We start from the raw sequence: 20,768 nt of genomic DNA on the forward strand, positions 1-20,768 counted from the left end.
CCGTCTTTATTTTTTAAGTAAAAAAAAAAACGCTATCTGTACCTTTGCTTCAATCCCATCCGTTTTTGTAACTGTTTACGATCAACGGCAAATGGTCCAAGTATGAACTTGGAAATAAAGTTGCTAGTGTGACACGGCATAAAAAAACACCACATGCACACTTTTATTAACATTCTATTAACATTAACTTCCACAGCTACTAACATTTTTTATTAAAATAATTTTCTGTTTACACCGCTTGGCTTCCCAAACTCTTCAAATGCAGGGAAAAAAACTTGTCAATAAAGTATTTGTGCGCTGAACATTGTTTGCCAACCTATCAGCATCTCACGTGTCAACACTGGATTTTTTTAGCTGTGTGTGTGTGTGCAGAGTGTCTAGTTGTTGATTCTAAGTGCAACACCCTCAAGTGGAACCATAACAATAAAATATCAGGAGAAAAATCAGCTGGTTTGTTCTAAACATCCGACAACAATCTAGGACTGGTTGGTTTATAAAAAGCTTCTTTTATTACACCCGACTACAACACTATGGACTATCCATTCAAAAAAGTGTGCCTGGAAAATAACAAAATCTGAAAGTTTTAATTTGATTCCAACTTTAACTTTTGCATCAACAACAAATAATATTTATCCTGAAACCTCACAAAAGATCTTGTGCTAAATATACCCAAGGCTTTTAACGACTCAAAAATCACAGAGAGCTTACGCATCCACAGAAACCAAATATCAAGATATGCTTGAGGACACAAATAACCAATGATGTACTCTATGTTTTCTTCCTTATTTCTCGGTTGCATTCCGATAAGCCTTCAAGGTACTTCCTCATGGAGGAAAGAGTCCACCCACTCCTGTCCCCTGTAAGGAATTTTTTGTCCCGTAGCCCAAGATACCTGAATTAAAGACTTGAGACGAGGTGATTCAAAAACAAACCCAACTGCTGCACAATATTGTTTAATCTTCAATATACAAAATTATTTCGCTTGGTCACCTTCGCGGCGGGCTCTGTTGACACTAAAGCCTTGTCGTTTCCGCTTTGCCTAATAGATATCTACAAGGACAGTTCTTTTGTAACGGGGGAAAAAACACACACAGCGGGAATGAGCCTCCCTACGCCATCTGAACATGAACGATGTTGTCCATTCAGTGTTTTTGGTTTATGCTTTTTCAGGGTAGAACGCCAGGGGTTTCCTTTGTGCTGAAGACAGAGCAGTACAATAGGGCAGGCATATGCTGTTGTAGTGCAAAACAAAAAATACTGTGAGTAATATGTGTGTTTTGAACGGGCTCAACAATACCTACACTAATTGAATATTTAAACTGTTTTCAATACGCGGAGCAAATTAAAATGGTAACACCTTGAAAAATCTATTGGACAATTTGAAGTAGACAAAAGAATTTAAAAAAAAAACAGTGCATTGTGTGAGTATACATGTAATAAAAAAATAAATTCTTATCAAATCCACTCCTCAGAATTTCTTAAGCTCTGTAAGAGCTATAGGTACATGTCAAAGTTGTTATGACATTACTCAGATCTTTGACAGGATTTTAATCTGACAGTCTCTAAATACATGGATCTTAAAAAATGCGATTGTCATTATCACATCTCCATGACAAGACAGGATCGACAGACCAACTTGTTTTTACCATCTGCAGACCGACAAAAGTCTTCTGCACCCCCCCCCCCCTTCTCTCCTTTCTTTGACATGTTTACAATCCTCACCAATGCAATAAAAAAATCACTGTCACCCAGACACTGAGATCACTCTGATGAACCGAGAGGGGAAGCACTCAAATATATGCAGCTACTGTACGTTCCTCCCCCTTGCTAGGCTTTCTGCACCGCTACCACTGAACAGTCATACATGGATAAGACATACAAGGCATTCATACACCTCTATCTGATGACAGATACATCAAGAAAAACGTCTTTGCAGTATCTGCAATCCTCCAAGGAAATATTACAAATGCTGCTTGGCCAATTGGGAAATAACATAATGTCAATGCTACGTCTGAATTTATTACTGATTTCTTTCATAATGTTTACAAGACTATTCATGTGGATTTGATTGGTTGATTTATCATGGTTTATACACATTTGTAAACCTTTCAAGACAATTTAATAGTTCATCATCAGAAAATGAAAACGAAACGTACAAATTACAACACAATGTCATGAATGTGGACACCCAGGACCCAGCAATACAATAGGAATGTGGTATTAATGACAAAAAAGGAGAAAAAAAAAGAAAAAACTCTGTTGAAAAAAACAAAAAACAGTTTCACATTGCTTCTGCCTGCCAACCCTGCTAAAACACCTTTGTGTCTGCCCTGACCATAATATCAAATATCGCTGTTGTCAACAAGGCTGTTTTGAAAGCTGAATGCTGGCTGCCTATTGACATAGTATTGACTGCTATCTGTGTGTTTGCTAGTGTCCCTGTGTGAACACCTTGCGAACCTGTTTACAATTCCGACAGTGAGACACAGTGGGAGTGTGCTCAGATCTTTGAAGAGCTTGGGGACGAGATAGAGGCAAGAGGTTTTCATATGATTCGAATGCAAGCAGTACATTAGCCCTCCCTTGGGACCTCGACGGGCAGACTTAGGAAACTATAGTAATTCTGTATAATATTGTCAAAGACGTTTTGATTGTAAACAGAAAAACATTATTGACCCTTCTTAAGTCATCTCGTATTTTTTGCATACGAGGTAAATGAGGTACACAGTTTGACTTTTGAAGCTAAAACGTTGAGCCTAAATGGTTCTCTATGCACAACTGAAACTGTAGGAAGGTAAAAATGATATACCATCAATAAAAACTTGGTGTTCTTAAGAGAATAAAAAGGTAGCGACGAGATCTTAAACGGCTGTTTAAATTCAGCTGGGTCATGGTTGTGCAATAAAACGACTCAGGCCTTTATCACATGGCCACGGCCCTGCAAGGTTTTAAACGGCCGTTTAAGAACGACTCACTACTCTTTTATTCCTATTCATTATGCCAATTTGGTTAAAAGGCGTAATAAAGTAGGAAACTGTTTCGGGCAATTGAGCTCTATATGTGTGGTGCATTTTTATGAGACAGTTTTCGGATCATGCATTTCTGCGCATACATAATGCATCCTCGTATCCACCAGCTAATGGCGCAGCGAGATCAATCACCCCGGGGATTGAGGTTGTGGGCTATCCTGCATGAAAAGTATTAAAAAACAACTGGTTATTAACAGCTCCAGCTGGTCATTATTAACCGTTTAAACACCCCCATGAGCTCTCCACCAATCGGAATACTAAAAACTGTCCTGGGTAATTATGATGCACCTTTGTTCCTTCCTTCACAAGGCTAAATAAATTATACATTAACTTGTAGGTCACAATTTCCCTCATTTGAAAACAAGAACACAAACCACTGTGAGTTATCCATCGCGCAAGTCAAACTGGGTATTTCCTCCTCAGAACCAGCGTGAAAACTTCTCGGTGATGAAATAACGATTAAAACCTGACTTGCCTGATTGTCAATTCCTCTATACAGATCTTCTAAATTGAGTTATCTTCCTAAATCTTATCCATTAATTTACAGTAATTGGATTTATTTCCTAATCCGCAGTGAAACTCTCTGCAGACTTCATTCATTCCTTCCTGCCTGGCTGACCCCTAGTCACTTGTTTTGGTTAATCCAAAATGGGAACTCCGTAATTGATAGTCCATTATTGCCTCCGTTGCTGGAATCGCTTCCACTTGTTTGTCACTTCCTAACTGGAAATTAAGACTGTTTTTTATTTACACTTGCAACTGGACTAGGTTTCTCTTAAAGGAACTACCCCTGCTCATGGGTTTGTGAGGAATGGTCTGGCCATTATTGTCTGGTAATGCTTGTGCATAATAAACTGAGTTCGAATAATTGCCCACTTAAAAATATGGGCATCTCATTTTGGATGAAAGCTTTTTTTTCAACCGCATCGTTGCAACACTGTGGATGTGTTTAGGTTAACAAACTTTCTTTGCATCTTTTCTGTATTAATTTTATTTTTATTTTTAAAAACAACATGAAAAGGACTTTGAAACGAATCATTGTGGATAGGGTAGCTGTTTGTTGTTGTTTTTTAAATAATTTTTATTTTCACATGACAGAAGTATTTATGTACAGCAAGCAGGCAGAAGTCCAACATGAATGTGTAATGTAGGGCCTATGTTTCAGTCTCAGTTGTTTATTATTAATTATTAAACTTAAATACACGAACCCATTCAAAAAATGTTATGGCTTAATTGAACATTACGCATCTTGCTGTTGAATCCTACTAGTGTACATTTATAGGTTCAAAACTTTGGTGTACATAAGTATGTATGCCCTTTAAGGCTGGAATGTCTAACTGGAATCCAATTCTGATTGTTATTTTATGATAGGGTCTGATTCAGAACAAAAGGACTAGGTGTACACAGGGGGAAACACTATAACCCTCGTTATGCTCAACAACAAGTGTTTGTTTCACAACACTAGTAATGATTACATCTCATGTGTTTCATGGCCACCATTGAGGAAACAACTAAGTGTTTTCTACACAAGTTTTTCAATGGTTGTAAGTGACTGCTAAAGTCACCAAAAAATATTCAATAATTGAAAAACGGAACACTGTTTTCTTGTTCTACTATTTCGTGTTAGGAATTGGCTTGGCAGATTAACTGTATTTTTTTCTCAAAAAATATTTATTTTTTTCAAAAAATATTTGCTGCTTATGTAAACAGTTTTCGTACTGAAACAAAACAACCTCCGGGGTTAGCATGCCAGCACTCTACCAACTGAGCTATCTAGCCCTAAATTGACGATGTCCCTGTTTTGTCAATATCTTTTTTCCTCCTAGGTAATTTTTGTAAAAAATTATTCTATAATTTCGATGCCACACATTGTTACATTATATTTAAAACATGTTACATTTATTCCAAAAGCATGTGGATTCAATTAAATTGGGTCAGACTTAAAGTTAATCACTTGCTCTCTGGTTCAACAAATACTGCATTTTGCATCCTGTTCCAAATATGAAATTAATGATTGATATTGTTTCACTGGCTACACACACCAATTCATTGACTGCGTTATGAATCATCACAAATAAAGTCTGCACACAAAGTTCCATCATCAACAAAAGAGAAAAACAAGCTTTCAATGTCAACGATTTGCTGTGCCAGCACGCCAGAAGTGAAACAGTTTCTCATTAAACGTCGACTGCACTTGACAAGAAAAAAATAACATAAATAAATAAATAAAATCTGTGAGGGCTTTACTCCAACATGGGAAAAACACTTGACTCTTCTTCCCACAACACATGGCTAGGCTTACAAAGTCAACTTTGAAAAACAAAATCTGTTGTAGACAGAAAATACATAATTCTTTGTTAGTATTTTTGATTTTAGACAAGGCTTTCAGGGCCACATTAGAAAGGTGGAATACTTGAGACATGTTTTCTTCAGCAACATGGAATGCAAATGAAAGCTTATTGACGCTAATTGTACATAACATGAAAGTAACATGAAAATACTGAACATAACATGTTATGACTGAAGACCCCTTGTAGTGAAAAGTGCTTTAAAATCTTGATGAAATGCTTTCATGAAGGCCTACATATATGTTGCTTACCTAAAACCAATTTCAAATCCTCTTTTGTAAAACAAACAAACAAACAGGTTTGTAATAATAAACAAGCATTCTTCTTCCTAGAGACAATTATTATTCTGCCGCTGGCCATTACAGTGGTACCTTTTGTTCTCCCACAACAAATTTATATTTTCCTTTATTGACACACTATTCACGCAGGGTAAAAACTCCTTGCCCTTGCAAGAACACAGTATCTTGCCTGAAGGGAACTAGCATATTGTCTTATTTCCAAGAGAAAATCAAGGATTGCCGAGTCCACTGGGAAATCAGCCAATTGAGTTTACAGCCGAGGTTTTTCATTTTATTCTGGTGTCATAAATTTTATTTTTTTGATTAGAGCCAAGAGTAAAATAATTGCCAATAATTGTTAATAAATAAAAATAAAAATAAAAAACAGCAATTTTTTTTTAAATTTTATAATTGCCAAATAGGAATGAGTCATAATGAAATGGTGCAATAAATTGGTATACATTTTGGAATATAAAACAACTTCATAAAATTTCTAGGTCAAAACGGTAAACCTTTTCTCAAAATACGGATTGCAGAATTCAAGGTAACTATTTCTTAAAAACAAAACATTGCAAGATTTGTATTTGTTATTATTTTTTTCTTTTGCTATTTTCCACTTAGACACAATCTGTTTTTTTTCCAAGCAAAGAGAACTTTGAGAAAAAAATATCATGTAATTTGTAACCTTTATGGTAAAACGTGAACCTGTTTTGAACTGTTGATTTGAAAATTATCGCAGTATGTAAGTGCTAAGGGTACAAAAAGTGAAAAATTAAACTGCACACTGTTTGCAAACCAACACAACCAAATGGTGCATACAAAATACATAAATCTGTTTTGATGTTGCTTTGTAAAGAAAGTCAGGTAAACTAAATGCAGTCCCTCCGAGTAATTTGACCTCCACTTATCATTCCAACAGTTCAATATGAGTCCAGTGACTCTATTCTCAACGCTGGAAAGACACTTGCAAGTCTAGGGCAGGTTGTTTGTGTCCGAATGTCCACAAAAAACACACCGGCTCTGGGGTTTCTTTTGTCTGAGGGTGTGAGGAAATGGTCTCAATTGTTCCCCGCTTACACTACCGACAAAAACAACTCTCCCATGGTCAGGCCATGAAGTGGTATAGTCTGATGGGGCACAGGATGGTAGCCATTGCGGCGTGCATTCACCCTCACCTAAATACTAGGCAATAATTGCCCCATTACAAACTGCCTTGTCTGGTGAATTCACCACCATTTAATAGTGTAGACTTAAACACATTATTGAAACCGCCTTCCTCACAAAAAACAACAGGGTAAAAAAAGGGAAGAAGGCATGTAGTTTACGGCAGATGCTGTGCAGCAATGTGAACAACAACTTCCAGAGAGCAGTTGCCCCCCAATGCCTTCTTAGATGCCTATTGTTATTGATGTCGGAAGAGGATTTGCGGGGAACTGTACGGGTGTGGACCACACAAGGGGGGATCACAAATGTGGGGCTGGATAGAAAAACATCGTAATAACAACCAGCCTGCAATTGTTATTTTTTCTGGAAATCACTTTATAAGGCAGGTCTACATAGCCTAATTGTATAATTACAGGGAACTGACATAGGACTTTGATGCCATGATTTGGTCCATAGAAAACACCCTGTTTAGGGTTCTGGATTTCAAGTATCATATATTTTCGCTTCACTTTTAGGAGAAAAATTAGTATAGAAAAGCTAGTGCATAAAAGTAAAACTCACTAAAAACCTGTTTGGAAACAGTAAACTGCACTCTGACTTGTTTACTGTGGGTGTGGTTCCTGGCCCGGAGTTAAATTTTACTGGCCAGTGGTCAATTTTTAATTTCAAGTTCTAAAAGACTCTGAGTTATTGAAACTGAACAGCTTCATAAATCCAGATGATTATAATCTGTGTAACGTTGTCATTGTGCCATAACCAGGCTTAAATACGTACCAATGCTGTAGTTAGTTATTGAAGTTATGGGATTACTTTATACTAGTGAGGTGTTAATTCACAGCAAAGATATGTTCATATCCTGCTACACACATACCCACAACGAGATGGATTGAACTTCTAATCAAATCTCCCTTTGAACTCTGGCAGATACATGTACATACGTCAACAAACGCAACAATTGACGTCCATTAAAAGTTGTCTCGAATATGGTTTGACGCAATAATACTTAAATTGATTGCTTAATGTTTACCAGGTGTAACTTAATTTAATTAGGCCGCCACCCACGAGTAACTCACAGCACTTATCTAGTGCTAATTTAACCTTTACAAAAACAACCGTGGTGTTATTTGCTTACTTAAGAATTTGATAAACCAATAACCCATATACACTGTATATATGCATAAACCTCAGGCTAACACTAGACATTTTGAATACCTTTCATTTCATAAAAGATCAAAATCACCACAAAATGGACACATGGAAACTAGTTTACTCGTCTGATAATTCTAAACCCCATTCTAAATATTGCAGTCATTTCCAGGTAGAAATCAATCCACTGTGAACACATTGCTGCGATATTTAGAAAAATGATTGGGATCAACAAAACTAGATCTTCCATTTGGTGAAGTGACATGAATGTCTGTATTTTATGAAATTCACAATTTAACTACAAAATGGTTTTTTTTTTCAATAGACTTTCAACCAAATTTGTGTTACATTGTGATACAATTGTTTGAGAAAAATTTATCATATTTATAATGTTGTCTGTTTTGTTACTAAAACTTTTAATGCATCCGTCTCCATTGGTTAAGTCAGCAAAATATCCTGCCGGATACATCAATGCTAACTTGCGCACTGCGTGTGGAAATAGACTACTATTTGGTGTTGCTTGTGTCCCATGACTGAAAATAACTCAAGTCATTGTCATAAAGTCCTTACTTACAAATATCATTTTTCTATCAAAGAAAATCCATCATGAAAATACAACTACCAGAACTGCAGCATCATTTTTTTGTATGTATGTCAAAAAATGAGGAAAGTGTCTGGCACAACAAAATAATTGTTAACTGTTTTCCACTGTATTTAATTGCTCTGCTGAGAAACCAAAGTGGAGGGTTTCAGCAGATCAGCTAACAAGATACACACCTGAACCACATTTCCCCAAAACACATAAAATTGTGACTGACAAAAAGAAAGAGGTGATTTGGGTAAATAAAGCCAAACCGAAAGCTTAACGCCACATTTCATCACAACAACAAAACAAGACTGTGTAGGTAGACCTATTTTTAAAACAAGCGAAAAACTCAGTTTCAAGAAGTTTAAAAGAATGTCTCATCCGAGTGGCAAGCAAATTTTTTTTTTTTTCTAAAACAGACGATCATTTTTTCCCCCTTCATTTTAACGATCCGATTTCTGAAAAGCCGGTACGGCGAAAACATGCTTTTGTTGTGTGACTAATTTAAAGTTGTTTGTTACTCACCGGATACTGGGCTTAGTTTCGTCAGCTCACACCACCGTGTTTTCCACTGCAATTTTTTAAAACAGAACGACATCCGTGTAAGTTTAAGCCAAGAAAACAACGTACTACCATGCCACATTCCAAACCATTCAAAAAATGCGGGATTCTGGAAGAAATATGAGAACCCTTACCTTTCGGCCGTGTCGAATTTTGAGCGAGCACTGGAGCAACGTGTTGGTGTGGTCGGCCATCTTACCGCTGGGCTCCCCGTGCGTTAGCTGATGACAAGCGCTTTCATATTATCGTCCGTACATATTAGAGCTCTGTGACTGAATACTGCATGCATGCACAGAGTGTGTGTTGTTTGTACGATGTTTTTCCCCGTCCCAAATACCCGTCATGCACCGCTAGCTGCTCTGAAAAACAACACACACTGGCTGAACCCAGTCAGTGCATTGATCAATAGAGGTAAACTCGTAAACAACTCTCGCCCGTCCGTTAGAGGTGATCTCACCCAGTGGGTTCCGAGTCGGTGTAATTAACAAAAACAAAAATTATTTCGGTTGTCTGAAATGAAAATGAAATGGCTTTACGATCGCGGCTGGCAAGGTTCGTCTGTAGCATATTTCTGCAATTATTTCTGATCGAAAAAGGTTGGCGAAAATAATTGACTGGGCGCGGCTCGCGGGTACAGGTGGAGACAGTAGTTGTGAATTTTGATCAAATTAACTGGTAGTTTTGTTTTTAAAAATAAGGCTTTTCGGTATTCGTGTCGCACGATAGTATTGTTTTGACAAAACAAAAATAACAACGTCATTTTATGTTTGCATCATTTTTTTTTCTCGGAATTAGAGAGTTACATACCGGTAGTGCAAAGCGTCAGGTGTGCACTAAACTAGAACCAGATAACAGGATCGCAAAGTTGTTTTCGTTGGGTTTAAACCACTAGTTAAAAATTTCACCACACATTGATTCCCTTATTTGCAAATACAAGGGGGCTTGTATATTCAATTATTGTGTTCGCAATATTATTAATAAATATGCCTATGTCACGTGATCATGTCATAAAAACAAATGTCAATGTCAAGCAGATGCAAATGGCAGCAATTCACTAATAAAAGTAAATTCGCCTTTATAATTTTTTACTTTGGCAACCCAATAGTGAACGTTGTGAATTTTGATCAAACTAGTTTCGTTTGAAATAAGGCCTGATGCTGAAAATGTTTCGCAATAGTCCTTGTTTTGACCATGAAGGTAGAATTTTTATGAGTGACAAAACAACAGCGTCATTATTTATTTTTGCACTGTTTCTTTTCGCGGAAGTAGAGAATTAAATTATACCGGTAGGCCTACTATAGTATAGTGCAAAACGTCAGGTGTGCAGTAAAGGCATTGGACACTATTGGTAATTAGTCAAAATAATTATTAGCATACAACCTTACTTGGTAACGAGTAATGGGGAGAGGTTGACAGTATAACATGGTGTGAGAATTGGCTCCCTCTGAAATGACGTAGTTTTTGAGAAAGAAGTATTTTCCACGAACCTGATTTCGAGACCTCAGATTTAGAATTTGAGGTCACGAAATCAAGCATCTGAATGCACACAACTTTGTGGGACTGTTTTTCTTTCTTTCTTGTCTTTCATTATTATCTCGCAACTTCGACGACCAATTGAGCTGAAATTTTCACAGGTTTGTTATTTTATGCATATGTTGAGATACACCAAGTGAGGAGACTGGTCTTTGACAATTACCAACAGTGTCCATTGTCTTTTATTATCCTAGGCCTATATAGGCCTATCCGTCAATGAACTATTATGGGAGCGCAACAAAAATGTTGCTGACATATTTATTAGAAAGGATTCGCCAACGCCAGGGGCTAAGTATTCGATTTTAGTGTTTGCAAATAAAGGGTAGGCCTACATCACATGATTGTCATAAAAATGATTAGTGTGGCAACTTTTTAAGTCTCGCAGTAGGTGCCAGGATGCCAGTAATTTGCTCATAGTTATGAGAAGTTCGATAAAATTGTTCATTTTGGAACCAAACTTCACATTTGTTTCAACAAACAAATTGATTTTTAGCAAAACTTGAAATGGTATCAGAATCCACAACCATTTTAAGCGAAAGTAAAAATTCCGTCATTTACCACCATGGGTGAATATCCATTATTTTCACTCCCGTTCACAGTGTAATAATAACCTATTATGATTCTTTTTGTTTTCATTTATTGTGGCATCTGAATTAAAATTAGTTGATTAAAATTAGTAATTCATATAAATATTGATTGTCAATTGACGTATTTCCCCACGTAGTTTATGTTTTAATTCGGCCTATAGTTTCGAGAAAAACATGTAGGAATGTTATTAAAATAGATAAGAATAATGATAATATTAACATTAGCTGAACAACCGATACCACGAGATCGAACACTCGCTACTGATCAAGAGGTAAAGTACTCGTTTGAGGTTTAAAAACCAATCTTTCAAAAGTTTCTATGATTTGTCAATGATAACGGGATCTAATTGCCCATTGCTGAATCTGTAATTGCCTATTTAATTTTTAATTTTTAATTTTTGTTTTGCTTTGCCCTGCTGGTTGGAGTTTCTGATTACATGCTTTGAGTACACATCATAGCAACAATATTTAGATTTCTTATTGTCTAATTGTACGTTCTAACCGTCATGAATAAGTGTTGACTTTATAGACAGTTAATTGGTTTTATTCGCCTTTAAAACCATTGGACACTTTCAGTAAAAAGTATTGTCCAAAGGCCCACACTAAAAAACACGGTACAAGGAGAAAAAAATATTATATTTATAAATACATTCACCAAAAGAGACAGTAAGACAGTTAGAAGTATGCAGATAATGTAAATGGCCGATAATATTGAACCAAACATAATGAATTATAACTATTAACAGTAAACTTCAACGGAATTAATTTTAATAAATACAAGAAACGAGGAAGTGAAAGGAGAAGATTGCACTATAGATGTCAATTGAACGACTCAGTCATTAGCATTGTTAATTATAGTTTACTAAAACACTGTATTTATAATTTTGATACAAAATTTACTGTTTAAAGGCAGTTGACACTATTGGTAATTGTCAAAGGCTAGCCTTCACAGCTATTGAAGCTTCACTGAGGAACCATAATTATGGGGCATTCCTTAAAGACCCTGTACACTATTGGTAATTGTCAAAGACCAGTCTTCTCAATTGGTGTATCTCAACATGGGCAGAAAATATCAAACCTGTGAAAATTTGAGCTCAATCGGTCATCTTGCAAGATAAGAATGAAAGCAAAACCACCATTGTCACACGAAGTTGTGTGCGTTTAGATGGTTGATTTCGAGACCTCAAATTCTAAATCTGAGGTCCCGAAATCAAATTCGTGGAAAATTACTTCTTTCTCGAAAACTATGTCACTGCAGAGGGAGCCGTTTCTCACAATGTTTTATACTACAAACCTTTCCCCATTACTCGTCACCACGAAAGGTTTTATGCTAATAATTATTTTGAGTAATTACCAATTATTGTCCACTGCCTTTAAATAGCAGTACAATGTAAATCAAGCAATTCAAGTGAAGACTTGTCCTGGTTTTTGGGAGTGCTACCTAACACCATAGTTGTATCAGATTTAAACTTATAGGTTGCATTTCGATCTAAGTGGCATTGAGAAGGTTGTAGGCTATACCCAGTGGAAACCCCTCAGAGTATAGAAACCCCTGTTAGAGAACTGATGAGAGAAGCACGAAAGTCTTTCGTTATAAAATGTCAGCAAATTTGCTCTTGCCTATACACGAAGAGGTTCAAGTTCCAGTTGTGTGATATAGGTAGGTTGTTTGCTGTGTAGGCAAGGGCAAGGTCTAAGGCGCCTTATTTTTTGTGGATCATCTCAACACGATAAGAGAGCCAATAGAGGGCGGTAATCCATTCAGTTTCACAACGTCTGTCATATGCCATTTCCCGCCGTCTCTAATGCGTTTGGTGTATAAAAGGCTTAAAACTTTGCCCATTTTCATTGTATTTGGGGAATCGCATAAATAAGGAATTTAGGTTAGGTTAGGGGAACAGATTTCTTCTTGCTTGTTCTGAAATAAATAAATAAATAAATAAATAAATAAATAAATAAATACATAAATAAATAAATAAATGTGTTTACTTTGTCTTATGCTTATTGTAGTGGGAGTGTACAAAGAAAAATGCTCTATTATAGTTGAAATTAATTTGAATCTACGACCTCCCGATTTAACGTGTCAGCACTCTTCCAACTGAGCTATAATGTATGCCATGCAACCCTTTCAGAACACGTGGTATAATGCTGTGATCGTTTTCTCTATTATCTCGTTATGTTCTAACTTGAAACCAAACAAATTTGAATAAGCATAATCATTTGAAAACTTATGACGTTATCATGGCGTCTAGCTAATTATATATACATTGATATTTCTAAATTTTGTGCAACTGTTTTAAACATAACTCGAACAGGTTTTAATCAAAACCTTTCGCGAGAGGGCGCTGTTGAAGATAAATGCGAAATCGAAGTTCTAAAAATAGACACCACCTCAAAATTTCACGTCAATCGCTTTTCAGACCTCTCAACGACACCCCAAACCTTGTTTCGAATAGTCTTCCGGTTTCGACCGGAAATAAAGGTCAAACGGGGTCAGACTTTCACATGGTGCAAACACATTGTATTATAAACCAATGGTTCTGCAAAACAACACAACTATTTTACAACAAAGTTTTTTTTGCACTATTCAACTTCATTGTAACATCCAAGTAACTCCAGCCGCAGGGCAACGCCATGCTTGTACGCTACAGGCACAACACGAACTATGGTAGCCACGATGCACTCTTCAAACATATTGGTGATTGGGAACCTAGAATCCTCAATGTTGCCTTCGAAAACCTGCAACACCAAGAAACATAGAAGTAGCATTGGGACAAAAAGTCAATCAAAATTGACAACATTACATAATTAAAAGGATTGGAACAAAAACCAATGGGAGCTGTAACGGTAGCTAGACTTGTGGACAAGTCGTTTGGTCCCACGCGATGAGATAGTCGAGTTGTCACTGCTCTCTCTCGTGAGCTGCTGGTGCCGACTTCTACTCGCCGAGGAGAGGCAGTGCGCAGTAGTCGCGCAACCAGCATTTCGCGCGGAGAGCACCGCTGTATTCTCGACTATCTCACCGCGTGGGACCATAAACGACTTGTCCACAAGTCTATACTGTAGCAGGCGTGTACACAAGACGTGTGTGAAATCAAGTCCATGCAGGCTCATGTAACGGTTTGATTAAATGTATGTTACCTTTCCGAATCCTCCTTTGCGATCTAGAATGTCTTCAAAGTCTAAAGATGGTAGCTTCTTATAACTCACTTTGTATCGAGTAACACGGTAGTAGTACAAACCTCCCTGCGTGATGACACCAGACACCACTGCACTCATACCCAGATCAACCTCATACCAGCAATTAAACAATTGCCTGTTTTCAACGAGAACGTTTGAAATCATCGTAAGGAATGTTATACAAAAGATGGTTCCATTGCGATGTAGGGCATCATCAAAGTCCGAGTACGGTTAGCTTCTTGTACCGCATTGTATTGAGAACACACCCATGCGTAATGACACCGGGGTGGATTTCACAAAGAGTTATGACTAGACTTATCTCAAGTTAGGACGAGTTACTCTTCCTAACTTAGGACTGTACATACATGTACGTTTTGTACATCTCCTAGTACTCGTCCTAAGTTAGGACTAGTCCTAACTCTTTGAGAAATCGACCCCAGGTTCCAGTGTACTCACACTAACGTCAGCCTCAAACCAAGAAACAAGATACCATTTTCAAACAATTTAAAGGAACACGTTGCCTTGGATCGGTCGAGTTGGTCTTTGAAAAGCGTTTGTAACCGTTTTTTGTAAAATGCATATGGGTAGAAAGATGTTGTAAAAGTAGAATACAATGATCCACACAAACATGCCTCAAAATTGCGTGGTTTTCCTTTTACCTCGTCGACTAACACGTCGGCCATTTATGCATAGGGGGTCAAAATTTTGACTCCCATAAATGGCCGACCATGTTAGTTCGCACAGTAGAAGGAAAACCCCGCAATTTCGAGGCAAACTTGTGTGGATCATTGTATTCTACTTTTAAAACATCTTTCCAACCATATGCATTTTATAAAAAACGGTTACAAACGCTTTTGTTTTGACCAACTCGTCCGATCCAAGGCAACGTGTTCCTTTAAACATAACGAGAATGAATCAACGACCCGTAAGGATTGTTGCAGAATAGAACACCATTATTGAATCTTTCCTTCAGGATGATTATAAGTAGACAAAGATATAGATTAGAAAGTGATCTTATTAAAGACAGTGGACACTATTGGGAATTGTCAAAGACCAGTTTTCTCACCTGGTGTAGCTCAACATAATGCCATAAAATAACAAATTGAGCTCAATTGGTGGCATGGTGTGATTGACGTTGCGAGATAATAATGAAATAAAAAACACCCTTGTCACACGAAGTTGTGTGCGTTTAGATGGTTGATTTCGAGACCTTAAATTCCAAATCGATGAGGTCTTGAAATCAAATTTGTGGAAAATTACTTGTTTCTCAAAAACTATGGCACTTCAGAGGGAGCCGTTTCTCACATTGTTTTATGCCATCAACCTCTCCCCATTACTCGTCGCCACAAAAGGTTTTATGCTAATAATTATTTTGAGTAATTACCAATAGTGTCCACTGCCTTTAAAATATTACATTGAATTTATAAATATTCTTACCGACCCAAGGCCATTTACAAACCCTTTTTTTTAATAAGTGATGATCCAACCGATAACTGTTTGATAAAATGATTTGGTTGTCTTTGTGTTAATACCAATTTATATGTATTGATGTCATTTGAGTAGGGCGCCCTCACTTAGAGGTCAAAAAAGGTTGACTTTTGTGACGTCCTTGTTTTACCTCTAAGATGGCGGCTTGATAACGTCAATGCATAAGGTCTGTCGATTGATATTGATTTGTATATATTGCAATGTCACAGCCCAAGTTTTTGCCAACCCAGATTGGAAAACTATGGAAAGCCATGAATGCAAATAAAGAAAAGATCGCTATTTTTGTAACAACATAACAACATTTCTTGATTTTGTTTAAAACAAACTACATAATTGGTATTTTATTTAATTGAAAGTTGGCAAAAAATTTAAAATTTTGTAAAACATCTGTTTTTACGATTTTGTGTTTGACTAACATTCGGCCGACCATGCCAACCAAGGCGGTTTGTTTATCAACAAATGAAAGGTATATACTACTCACTGTGGCAGCCACGGGGATCCATTCAAGTGCCCTCGCCCGGTACCAAGACCACTCGAGACTCTTATCATAGAATCAGGAATACTTCCATCTTCAAGACCCAAAGGCTCTGGATCAAAACACTCACCACCTGGGATATGAAATAATGCATTCAATCAGAAATAATACATAACAATGCTTCCCAAATCCATTATTTAGGCTCATTGGATATCACTATCACTTGTGAAATTTTTAGTTCCTTTTAGGCTTGTTTAATGGCAGCAAGGTGTTAATGGACCCAACTCATTCCTGTGTTTCTGTATCTCTATAGCTGTTTACTTGTTTACTTGTTTACTTATTGACTTATTTTGCCTCAATTAAAGCATTGTTTATAACGATGTGACTATATTGGCATTTACGCTGTTGAGCCATTTGCACGCACTTGAAAACATGAAAACGAGCAAGAGTGACCGAGCAAGGGTGACCGTTGCAAAGGTGACCGTTTGTGAAGAGCTGGTGCGCTAAGCGGCGGGGCAAGTGAATCAATAGAGAGGTTTCGCAGAGTCGCGGATACGAATACGCATACAGAACCGTACGCGTTCGCGTCAAGTGAGCTGTGTAGTTTTGTTTCACAAAACGAATACGAATACCCTCAACTTGATGCTCAAGAGGGCGCTATTAACCAAATGGCTGCACCCATGGACAATCGCCATTTCTCTTTTTCTGGAGCATGGTGGTTAACAAATGTCCAACTACATCCATGTATGATACCGCTAATAGACATGGTGAAAACCTGGTACATTAAAAAATAACAATCCGCAACAAAAACATGAACAAAATTTACTCGTTTTTTTACGTGTACTATGGCGACAGATTCCCGTTTTGAGCGACTATTCTAACTTGTGTACAACAGTTATACGTCACATGGACCTCAAAAAGTGATGACGTATTATGACGTATCAGTTTACGTAAGAGTATCTGTGACTCTGCGAAACCTCTCTATTACACATACTATGATTACCTTCACAATTGAAAAACGCCCTCACTTCAACTGGTTCCTCGCTGAGAAAGACGTTATCCAGACAGGGCGCCATCTCTCGGGTGTATGATGTAGTCATACCGCCAAGGCGTAGAGCAGTACATTTGCATGGGTCGTTGAACAGTAAGACCCAACAGTGTCGGTTGTTACAGGTGGGATCGAGCACCGATCCCATGTAACAAACTTGGTGGGACGAGACTAACACGACACCTAAACAAATTGCTTTCATGAAATAATACCCTGACAGATATAATAGGCAGTACACAAAAAGTGGTTGAATGGTGTTAAAGGAACACGTTGCCTTGGATCGGACGAGTTGGTCTATAAAAAGCGTTTGTTACCGTTTTTTATAAAATGCATTGGTTGGAAAGATGTTTTAAAAGTAGAATACAATGATCCACACAAGTTTGCCTTGGAATTGCGTGGTTTTCCTTTTACTGCGCGAACTAACATGGTCGGCCATTTATGGGAGTCAAAAATTTGACTCCCATAAATGGCCGACCGTGTTTAGTCGACGAGGTAAAAGGAAAACCGTGCAATTTCGAGGCATGTTTGTGTGGATTATCTACTTTTACAACATCTTTCTACCCATATGCATTTTATAAAAAAACAGTTACAAACGCTTTTCAAAGACCAACTCGTCCGATCCAAGGCAACGTGTTCCTTTAACACTGAACATGTTTACTTGGGTTAACCTCGTGCACGTCGACAACTTAAAACCAAACCACTCATCCAAGAGTACGCCGAGAAACTTCTACCACAGAGCGCTAAAGAAAGAGCCCTCTCCGCCCTCACCTCACACGCCTTTTTAACAACTGAAGTGCAATAGAATGCAGCTTTTTATGCGCACTTTGACTGTGCCAGCAATGTTTTTTATCCAGGTTTTTTTCCCCCGCAACTTTTAGAACAATTTATACATTGTTTTATACATTGTAAATATTTGTCCCTCCTTAATCAATTATTTCTGAAATAATGTGTAACAGTGTGATAATGTGTAACAGTGTAGACCTACAATCCGGATCCTACAGCGTGGACGGGAGGCATATCGCAGTCATCAATGCCATCGACTGTCGACTGTTTCGATGGCAAACCCTAAATAACCAGTACAGATGGCTGATCTACCACCATTATAACTTTGATTCTTCCAGCCAGCACTTTTTTAAGGAGTAAACTGTTTTGTCTTGATGACAATGAAGTTGAGCAGCCTAGCTGATACGCAATTGGCAGTTAATTCACGCAGGGACAAATTGTTTATGTCATTCAAACGCGTTGGCATAACAACTTACGAACTTCTTTCAAATTGAATGGGACTCGAATCAAGTCTTTCGTTAAAGGCAGTGGACACTATTGGTAATTACTCAAAATAATTATTAGCATAAAATCTTTCTTGGTGACGAGTAATTGGGAGAGGTTGATGGTATAAAACATTGTGAGAAACAGCTCCCTCTGAAATGCCATAGTTTTCGAGAAATAAGTAATTTTCCACGAATTTGATTTCGAGACCTCAGATTTAGAACTTGAGGTCTTAAAATCAACCATCTAAACGCACACAACTTTATGTGACAAGGGTGTTTTTTTCTTTCATTATTATCTCACCAGTGTCACGACCGATTGAGCTCAAATTTTCACAGGTTTGTTATTTTATGCATATGTTGAGATACACCAACTGTGAAGGCTAGTCTTTGACAATTACCAATAGTGTCCACTGCCTTTAAAGTGGCGATCATACCTGGGTATGTAGTCCCGACCAGTGACGATGTATCTCTGGACTTGATGTTTTCAAAACTGTATTTATAGTTGTGACAATACAAACCCAAATGTTACCATCCCTCCAGTATAGAAGTGAAACACAAAACCGGTTCACATTTCTTCGTACCTTTTCCCGAAAAAAAGAAGAAGAAGTACCTGATACAGCAGAAACCATCAGTAAAGCCATCGCTGATCCACCCATTCTCATAAATCCTCATATATTCTCATAAATTCTCAACAACCTGCTTGGATGTAGATGTCGTACTTGCTATTAGCTTTACTTGCAAACCCTTGGGAGTATAATGAGAACCATCAAAAACCACTTCTGTATTGGTGGAATTGTCAAGCCCCCTTGCCTTGGATTCGTGGTAATCAATGTATTCTTTTATCAGCTAGCACAATGTAATATCAGTACCGCTTCCGTTAGCGCAACCTTACGATATTGTTCAGCAGGTGTAATAACCAAAGGTTCCAATCACTTATTCCTTTGATAAGCTAAAAATGCACATATTTTGTTTTCAACGTCGATGAACCCGGCCGGTTCAAAAACTTGATTAGCTGATAGAAAGTAATGAGATAGCGAATATGAAGCGCAGCGCTGCCTTTTGTATATAGTCAAGTGGAATTGTAGTTATTGGTTGCAATAATCACCAATGGAACCTTCGCTTAATTATTTCCCAAGCTTTAAGATCAACGTGGGGGAAATATACCACTAATTGCGTAATGAAAGTCCTTCTTCTTTTGATATCGGTAAAAAGTTAGCAATTTGCGATGGTAAGTTACTCGGCTTTAGTCTTGCCCCAAGACGATAATGCTCGATATTGGATGGTGTTTTGCGCTCAGTTAACTCGCTAAAGCGCGCCCCCTTTGACTGGTTTGTGGGCAAGACTAGTCTCCGGCGTAGTCTGGTGAGCTATACAACTGAACGCAATACACTATCCAATATCGAGCAATATCGTCTAGGGGCAAGATCTCACTAGAAAAGGAAACTAGCAGTGCAGACACAACCAAAACCCTCAAAGAGATAATATCAAATCTTGCAGCCGCAGTTCTGGCGTCGAATGTATTCTCAGCATGTAGAAGGAACACACCCATGGATTTAAAGGAACACATTGCCTTGGATCGGTCGAGTTGGTCTTTGGAAAGCGTTTGTAACCGTTTTTTATAAAATGCATATGGCTGGAAAGATGTTGTAAAAGTAGAATATAATAATCCACACAAACATGCCTCGAAATTGCGTGGTTTTCCCTTTACCTTGTCGACTAACACGTCGGCCATTTATGGGGGTCAACATTTTGACTCCCATAAATGGCCGACCGTGTTAGTTCGCACAGTAGAAGGAAAACCACGCAATTTCGAGGCAAACTTGTGTGGATCATTGTATTCTACTTTTAAAACATCTTTCCAACCATATGCATTATATAAAAAACGGTTACAAACGCTTTTGTTTTGACCAACTCGTCCGATCCAAGGCAACGTGTTCCTTTAAGATTGACGACAACCACAAGTGTTGAGGCTAGAGCATCTGACGTCACACTTCGTGGCTCTGGAATTACGCATGAGATCTGCATTTTGTCTACATCAATCCCCGTCTATAATCACCTTTGACCTATACATTCATTT

At 37.7% G+C, this 20,768-nt stretch overlaps 2 protein-coding genes across 2 annotated transcripts in view; both read right to left on the bottom strand.

Annotated features, from left to right (window-relative positions):
• LOC139953336 (uncharacterized) overlaps positions 1 to 9,477 on the bottom strand; it is a 38,760-nt gene extending 29,283 nt beyond the window's left edge. Inside the window, exons 1-2 of the mRNA XM_071952839.1 lie at positions 9,247 to 9,477; positions 9,077 to 9,122 (exon numbers count right to left, since the gene is read on the bottom strand). Of these exons, the coding sequence (XP_071808940.1) occupies positions 9,077 to 9,122; positions 9,247 to 9,306 (106 nt within the window). The 5' untranslated portion in view covers positions 9,307 to 9,477. The remainder of the gene's footprint in view (positions 1 to 9,076; positions 9,123 to 9,246) is intronic.
• Positions 9,478 to 13,780: 4,303 nt separating this feature from the next.
• LOC139953372 (lactadherin-like) lies at positions 13,781 to 14,577 on the bottom strand. The gene is made up of 2 exons (XM_071952879.1): positions 14,374 to 14,577; positions 13,781 to 13,971 (listed from the first exon to the last, which is right to left on the bottom strand). Exons 1-2 carry the CDS (start codon positions 14,575 to 14,577, stop codon positions 13,816 to 13,818), a joined length of 360 nt encoding a protein of 119 aa, XP_071808980.1. The 3' UTR covers positions 13,781 to 13,815.
• Between the last annotated feature and the right edge of the window lie 6,191 nt (positions 14,578 to 20,768).

Source organism: Asterias amurensis, chromosome 21 (assembly GCF_032118995.1).
Source record: "Asterias amurensis chromosome 21, ASM3211899v1".
NCBI classification, from domain to species: Eukaryota; Metazoa; Echinodermata; class Asteroidea; order Forcipulatida; family Asteriidae; genus Asterias; species Asterias amurensis.